Source organism: Penaeus vannamei, chromosome 11 (genome assembly GCF_042767895.1).
Source record: "Penaeus vannamei isolate JL-2024 chromosome 11, ASM4276789v1, whole genome shotgun sequence".
Lineage (NCBI taxonomy): Eukaryota > Metazoa > Arthropoda > Malacostraca > Decapoda > Penaeidae > Penaeus > Penaeus vannamei.
In genome coordinates this window covers 2350870-2358369 of record NC_091559.1, presented here as the reverse complement: position 1 = coordinate 2358369, position 7500 = coordinate 2350870, and the positions used below count along the sequence as shown (strand labels likewise).

Here is a 7500-nt window from a genome sequence, read left to right as displayed (position 1 = left end):
ACTTGCAAATCTCCCTCCAGGTATTACTTGCAAATCTCCCTCCGGGTATTACTTGCAAATCTCCCTCCAGGTATTATTTGCAATCTCCTCAAAAATTATTACTGCAAAATGTCCTCCATTGTGTGCAAATCTCCCTCCAGGTATTGATTGCAAATCTCCCTCCAGGTATTTCTTGCAAATCTCCCTCCAGGTATTACTTGCAAATCTCCCTCCAGGTATTACTTGCAAATCTCCCTCCAGGTATTTCTTACAAATCTCCCTCCAGGTATTACTTGCAAATCTCCCTCCAGGTATTACTTGCAAATCTCCCTCCAGGCATTACTTACAAATCTCCCTCCAGGTATTACTTACAAATCTCCCTCCAGGTATTTCTTACAAATCTCCCTCCAGGTATTACTTGCAAATCTCCCTCCAGGTATTACTTGCAAATCTCCCTCCAGGTATTACTTGCAAATCTCCCTCCAGGTATTACTTGCAAATCTCCCTCCAGGTATTACTTGCAAATCTCCCTCCAGGTATTACTTGCAAATCTCCCTCCAGGTATTACTTGCAAATCTCCCTCCAGGTATTACTTACAAATCTCCCTCCAGGTATTACTTGCAAATCTCCCTCCAGGTAATACTTGCAAATCTCCCTCCAGGTATTATTTGCAAATCTCCCTCCAGGTATTGATTGCAAATCTCCCTCCAGGTATTTCTTGCAAATCTCCCTCCAGGTATTACTTGCAAATCTCCCTCCAGGTATTACTGTATAAATCTCCCCTCCCAGGGTATTTCTTACAAATCTCCCTCCAGGTATTACTTGCAAATCTCCCTCCAGGTATTACTTGCAAATCTCCCTCCAGGCATTACTTACAAATCTCCCTCCAGGTATTACTTACAAATCTCCCTCCAGGTATTTCTTACAAATCTCCCTCCAGGTATTACTTGCAAATCTCCCTCCAGGTATTACTTGCAAATCTCCCTCCAGGTATTACTTGCAAATCTCCCTCCAGGTATTTCTTGCAAATCTCCCTCCAGGTATTACTTACAAATCTCCCTCCAGGTATTACTTGCAAATCTCCCTCCAGGTATTACTTGCAAATCTCCCTCCAGGTATTACTTGCAAATCTCCCTCCAGGTATTACTTACAAATCTCCCTTCAGGTATTACTTGCAAATCTCCCTCCAGGTATTACTTACAAATCTCCCTTCAGGTATTACTTGCAAATCTCCCTCCAGGTATTACTTGCAAATCTCCCTCCAGGTATTTCTTGCAAATCTCCCTCCAGGTATTTCTTGCAAATCTCCCTCCAGGTATTTCTTGCAAATCTCCCTCCAGGTATTACTTACAAATCTCCCTCCAGGTATTACTTGCAAATCTCCCTCCAGGTATTACTTGCAAATTCCTCCAGGTATTACTTATAAATCTCCCTTCAGGTATTACTTGCAAATCTCCCTAGGTGTGTACAATCTCCTCAGGTATTTCTTGCACAAAATCTCCCTCCAGGTATTACTTGCAAATCTCCCTCCAGGGTATTACTTTGCAAATCTCCCTCCAGGTATTACTTGCACAATCTCCCTCCAGGTATTACTTGCAAATCTCCCTCCAGGTATTACTTCTGCAAATCTCCCTCCAGGTATTTCTTGCAAATCTCCCTCCAGGTATTTCCTTTGCAAATCTCCCTCCAGGCATATTACTTGCAAATCTCCCCCTCTCCAGGTATTTCTTGCAAATCTCCCCTCCAGGTATTTCTTGCAAATCTCCCTCCAGGTATTACTTGCAAATCTCCCTCCAGTGTATTTCTTGCAAATCTCCCTCCAGGTATTACTTGCAAATCTCCCCTCCAGGTATTTCTTGCAAATCTCCTCCAGATATTTCTTGCAAATCTCCGTCTATCAGGTATTACTTCTGCAAATCTCCTCCAGTGCATCTTGCAAATCTCCCTCCAGAGTATTTCTTGCAAATCTCCCTCCAGAGTATTTCTTGCAAATCTCCCTCTCAGGTATTACTTGCAAATCTCCCTCCCAGGTATTGCACTTGGCATAAAATCTCCCTCCAGGTATTACTTGCAAATCTCCCTCCAGGTATTACTTACAAATCTCCCTCCAGGTATTACTTGCAAATCTCCCTCCAGGTATTTCTTGCAAATCTCCCTCCAGGTATTACTTGCAAATCTCCCTCCAGGTATTACTTGCAAATCTCCCTCCAGGTATTTCTTGCAAATCTCCCTCCAGGTATTTCTTGCAAATCTCCCTCCAGGTATTACTTGCAAATCTCCCTCCAGGTATTACTTGCAAATCTCCCTCCAGGTATTTCTTGCAAATCTCCCTCCAGGTATTTCTTGCAAATCTCCCTCCAGGTATTACTTGCAAATCTCCCTCCAGGTAATTCTTACCAAACTTCTCACAGATATTTCTTGCCAAATCTCCCTCCAGGTATTACTTGGTAAATCTCCCTCCAGGTATTACTTGGCAAATCTCCCTCCAGGTATTACTTACAAATCTCCCTCCAGGTATTAAGTGTTGCAAATCTCCCTCCAGGTATTACTTACAAATCTCCCTCCAGGATGTCACTTGCAAATCTCCCTCCAGGTATTTGCTTGCAAATCTCCCTCCAGGTATTACTTGCAAATACTCCCTCCGGGTATTACTTACAAATCTCCTCCAGGTATTACTTACAAATCTCCCCTCCAGGTATTACTTTTAATCTCCTCCAGGTATTAGCTTGCAAATCTCCCTCCAGGTATTATTTGCCAAATCTCCCTCCAGGTATTACTTGCAAATCTCCCTCCAGGTATTACTTGCAAATCTCCCTCCAGGTAATACTTTGCAAATCTCCCTCCAGGTAATTTGCCAAATCTGTCCACTCAGGTATTTCTTGCAAATCTCCCTCCAGGTATTACTTGCAAATCTCCCTCCAGGTATTACTTGCAAATCTCCTCCAGGTATTACTTGCAAATCTCCCTCCAGGTATTACTTGCAAATCTCCCTCCAGGTATTACTTGCAAATCTCCCTCCAGGTATTTCTTGCAAATCTCCCTCCAGGTATTTCTTGCAAATCTCCCTCCAGGTATTTCTTGCAAATCTCCCTCCAGGTATTTCTTGCAAATCTCCCTCCAGGTATTACTTGCAAATATCCCTCCAGGTATTACTTGCAAATCTCCCTCCAGGTAATACTTGCAAATCTCCCTCCAGGTATTTCTTGCAAATCTCCCTCCAGGTATTACTTGCAAATCTCCCTCCAGGTATTACTTGCAAATCTCCCTCCAGGTATTACTTGCAAATCTCCCTCCAGGTATTACTTGCAAATCTCCCTCCAGGTAATACTTGCAAATCTCCCTCCAGGTATTACTTGCAAATCTCCCTCCAGGTATTTATTGCAAATCTCCCTCCAGGTATTTCTTGCAAATCTCCCTCCAGGTATTACTTGCAAATCTCCCTCCAGGTATTACTTGCAAATCTCCTCCCAGGTATTACTTGCAAAATCTCACTCAATTACTTGCAAATCTCCCCTCCAGGTATTTACTTGCAAATTTCCCCTCCAGAGGTATTTTCTTTAAATCTCCCTCTCCAGGTATTTCTTGCAAATCTCCCTCCAGGTATTACTTGGCAAATCTCCCTCCAGGTACATTTGCAAATCTCCCCTCCAGGTGTACTTGCAAATCTCCCTCCAGGTATTATACTTGCAAATCTCCCTCCAGGTATTACTTAAAATCTCCCTCCAGGTATTACTTGCCAAATCTCCTCCAGGCATTACTTGCAAATCTCCCCTCAGGTATTACTTGTAAATCTCCCTCCAGGTATTACTTTGCAAATCTCCCTCCAGGTATTACTTTAAATCTCCCTCCAGGTATTACTTGCAAATCTCCCTCCAGGTACATTTTCTTGTAAATCTCCCTCCAGGTATTTACTTGCAAATCTCCCTCAGGTATTATTTCTGCAAATCTCCCTCCAGGTATTTACTTACAAATCTCCCTCAGGTATTGCTTGCAAATCTCCCTCCAGGAATTACTTGCAAATCTCCCTCCAGGAATTTCTTGCAAATCTCCCTCCAGGTATTTCTTTCAAATCTCCACTCCAGGTATTTCTTGCAAATCTCCCTCCAGGTATTTACTTGTCAAATCTCCCTCCAGGTATTTCTTGCAAATCTCCCTCCAGAGTGATTACATTGCCAAACCGTCTCCTCCCAGGTATTCTTTGCAAATCTCCCTCCAGGTATTTCTTGCAAATCTCCCTCCAGTGTACTTGTAAATCTCCTCCAGTCTTTGCAAATCTCCCTCCAGGTATTACTTGTAACTCCCTCCAGGTATTTCTTTCAAATCTCCCTCCAGGTATTACTTGCAAATCTCCCTCCAGGCATTACTTGCAAATCTCCCTCCAGGTATTACTTGCAAATCTCCCTCCAGGTATTTCTTGCAAATCTCCCTCCAGGTATTACTTGCAAATCTCCCTCCAGGTATTACTTGCAAATCTCCCTCCAGGTATTACTTGCAAATCTCCCTCCAGGTATTACTTGCAAATCTCCCTCCAGGTATTACTTGCAAATCTCCCTCCAGGTATTACTTGCAAATCTCCCTCCAGGTATTACTTGCAAATCTCCCTCCAGGTATTTATTGCAAATCTCCCTCCAGGTATTTCTTTGAAATCCTCCAGGTATTACTTGCAAATCTCCCTCCAGGTATTACTTGCAAATCTCCCTCCAGGTATTTCTTGCAAATCTCCCTCCAGGTATTACTTGCAAATCTCCCTCCAGGTATTACTTGCAAATCTCCCTCCAGGTATTACTTGCAAATCTCCCTCCAGGTATTACTTGCAAATCTCCCTCCAGGTATTTCTTGCAAATCTCCCTCCAGGTATTTCTTGCAAATCTCCCTCCAGGTATTACTTGCAAATCTCCCTCCAGGACATTTACAAATCTCCCTCCAGGTATTTCTTGCAAATCTCCCTCCAGGTATTTCTTGCAAATCTCCCTCCAGGTATTACTTGCAAATCTCCCTCCAGGTATTACTTGCAAATCTCCCTCCAGGTATTTATTGCAAATCTCCCTCCAGGTATTACAAATCTCCCTCCAGGTATTACTTGCAAATCTCCCTCCAGGTATTACTTGCAAATCTCCCTCCAGGTATTACTTGCAAATCTCCCTCCAGGTATTTCTTGCAAATCTCCCTCCAGGTATTTATTGCAAATCTCCCTCCAGGTATTACAAATCTCCCTCCAGGTATTACTTGCAAATCTCCCTCCAGGTGGCTTGTAAATCTCCACTCCAGGTATTACTTGCAAATCTCCCTCCAGGTATTACTTCCAAATCTCCCTGCAGGTATTACTTGCAAATCTCCCTCCAGGTATTACTTGCAAATCTCCCTCCAGGTATTACTTACAAATCTCCCTCCAGGTATTTCTTGCAAATCTCCCTCCAGGTATTTCTTGCAAATCTCCCTCCAGGTATTTCTTGCAAATCTCCCTCCAGGTATTACTTGCAAATCTCCCTCCAGGTATTACTTGCAAATCTCCCTCCAGGTATTACTTGCAAATCTCCCTCCAGGTATTTCTTGCAAATCTCCCTCCAGGTATTTCTTGCAAATCTCCCTCCAGGTATTTCTTGCAAATCTCCCTCCAGGTATTTCTTGCAAATCTCCCTCCAGGTATTTCTTGCAAATCTCCCTCCAGGTATTACTTGCAAATCTCCCTCCAGGTATTTCTTGCAAATCTCCCTCCAGGTATTTCTTGCAAATCTCCCTCCAGGTATTTCTTGCAAATCTCCCTCCAGGTATTTCTTGCAAATCTCCCTCCAGGTATTTCTTGCAAATCTCCCTCCAGGTATTACTTGCAAATCTCCCTCCAGGTATTTCTTGCAAATCTCCCTCCAGGTATTTCTTGCACATCTCCTCCAGGTATTTCTTGCAAATCTCCCTCTCCAGGTATTTCTTGCAAATCTCCCTCCGGGTATTTCTTTAAAATCTCCCTCCAGGTATTTCTTGCAAATCTCCCTCCAGGTATTACTTGCAAATCTCCCTCCAGGTATTCTTGCAAATCTCCCTCCCAGGTATTTCTGCAAATTCCTCCAGGTATTTCTTGCAAATCTCCCTCCAGGTATTACTTGCAAATCTCCCTCCAGGTATTTCTTGCAAATCTCCCTCCAGGTATTTCTTGCAAATCTCCCTCCAGGTATTTCTTGCAAATCTCCCTCCAGGTATTTCTTGCAAATCTCCCTCCAGGTATTACTTGCAAATCTCCCTCCAGGTATTACTTGCAAATCTCCCTCCAGGTATTGATTGCAAATCTCCCTCCAGGTATTTCTTGTAAATCTCCCTCCAGGTATTTCTTGCAAATCTCCCTCCAGGTATTTCTTGCAAATCTCCTTCCAGGTATTTCTTGCAAATCTCCCTCCAGGTATTTCTTGCAAATCTCCCTCCAGGTATTTCTTGCAAATCTCCCTCCAGGTATTACTTGCAAATCTCCCTCCAGGTATTTCTTGCACGCATTCGCCGTCCCCCGAGAATAAATATTCCGTGCCAGGGATTATTCGAAGCTCTTGAAACGGATTAAGGCAAAAGCTCCTTTTCTACCGCCCACTTCTCTGTCTCTGTCGGTCTCTCTATTTTCTCCTTCTCCCCCTTATTCATAAACACGAAAAAAAGAAAAGAAAAATAAAACATCATAAATGAGTTCCTTTACGGTCTTCGCCTTCGTTCAAAGCAAAGAGACACACGCTAGAAAAAAAGACCAAACACCCTTTGAAGTTTTCCTTGCTGCATGAACAAAGGAGGATCATTTGCAAAGAAAAGGTCATCTCTCTCTCTCTCTCTCTCTCTCTCTCTCTCTCTCTCTCTCTCTCTCTCTCTCTCTCTCTCTCTCTCTCTCTCTCTCTCCCAGTGCAATCTTGTCGCTCCCAAGTCCCAAAGCTAATGTTTAAGTTCAAGGCTGAAGAATTGAAACAATTGCGGGAGCAAGTTCAGCACACTAACTTGAACGGATTACTGTTAAGCCTGCCTTTGTCCCTCGCTACAAATGGCTCGCTCAAAGTAACTTACAGTATCATGGGTGGCAGGAGGGGGTCAGAAAGACAAAAGGAAGGGAGGGAGGGAGGGAGAGAGGGAGGGAGGGAGGGAGGGAGGGAGGAGGGAGGGAGGGAGGGAGGGGAGGGAGGGGGGAGGGAGGGGAGGGAGGGAGGGAGGAGGGAGGAGGGAGGGAGGAGGGAGAGAGGGAGAGAGGAGAGAGAGAGAGAGAGAGAGAGAGAGAGAGAGAGAGAGAGAGAGAGAGAAAGAGAAAGAAAGAAAGAGAGAGAGAGAGAGAGAGAGAGAGCAGGAGAAAGAGAGAGAGAGAGCAGCAGAGAGAGAAAGAGAGAGAGAGCAGGAAAAAGAGAAATAGAGAGAGAGAGAACAAGCGAGACAGCCGCCTTAACAGTCCAACTCCTTCCCGTGTTCACCCCCCCCCCTTCCCTGCCCCACCAACCCCACGGGCACTCGAGCAACAGCCAAGAGCCGGACACCGAGGACCTGCCTGCAGCCACCCTTGCGCAC

General features: G+C 44.3%; 1 protein-coding gene across 1 annotated transcript in view; it reads right to left on the bottom strand.

Moving 5' to 3' along the window:
- LOC113823284 (RING finger protein 17) overlaps positions 1 to 7500 on the bottom strand; it is a 45859-nt gene that overhangs the window by 35200 nt on the left and 3159 nt on the right. The window contains exon 2 of the mRNA XM_070126850.1: positions 7438 to 7500. This exon is cut by the window's right edge and continues 79 nt beyond it. Within this exon, the coding sequence (XP_069982951.1) occupies positions 7438 to 7500 (63 nt within the window). The remainder of the gene's footprint in view (positions 1 to 7437) is intronic.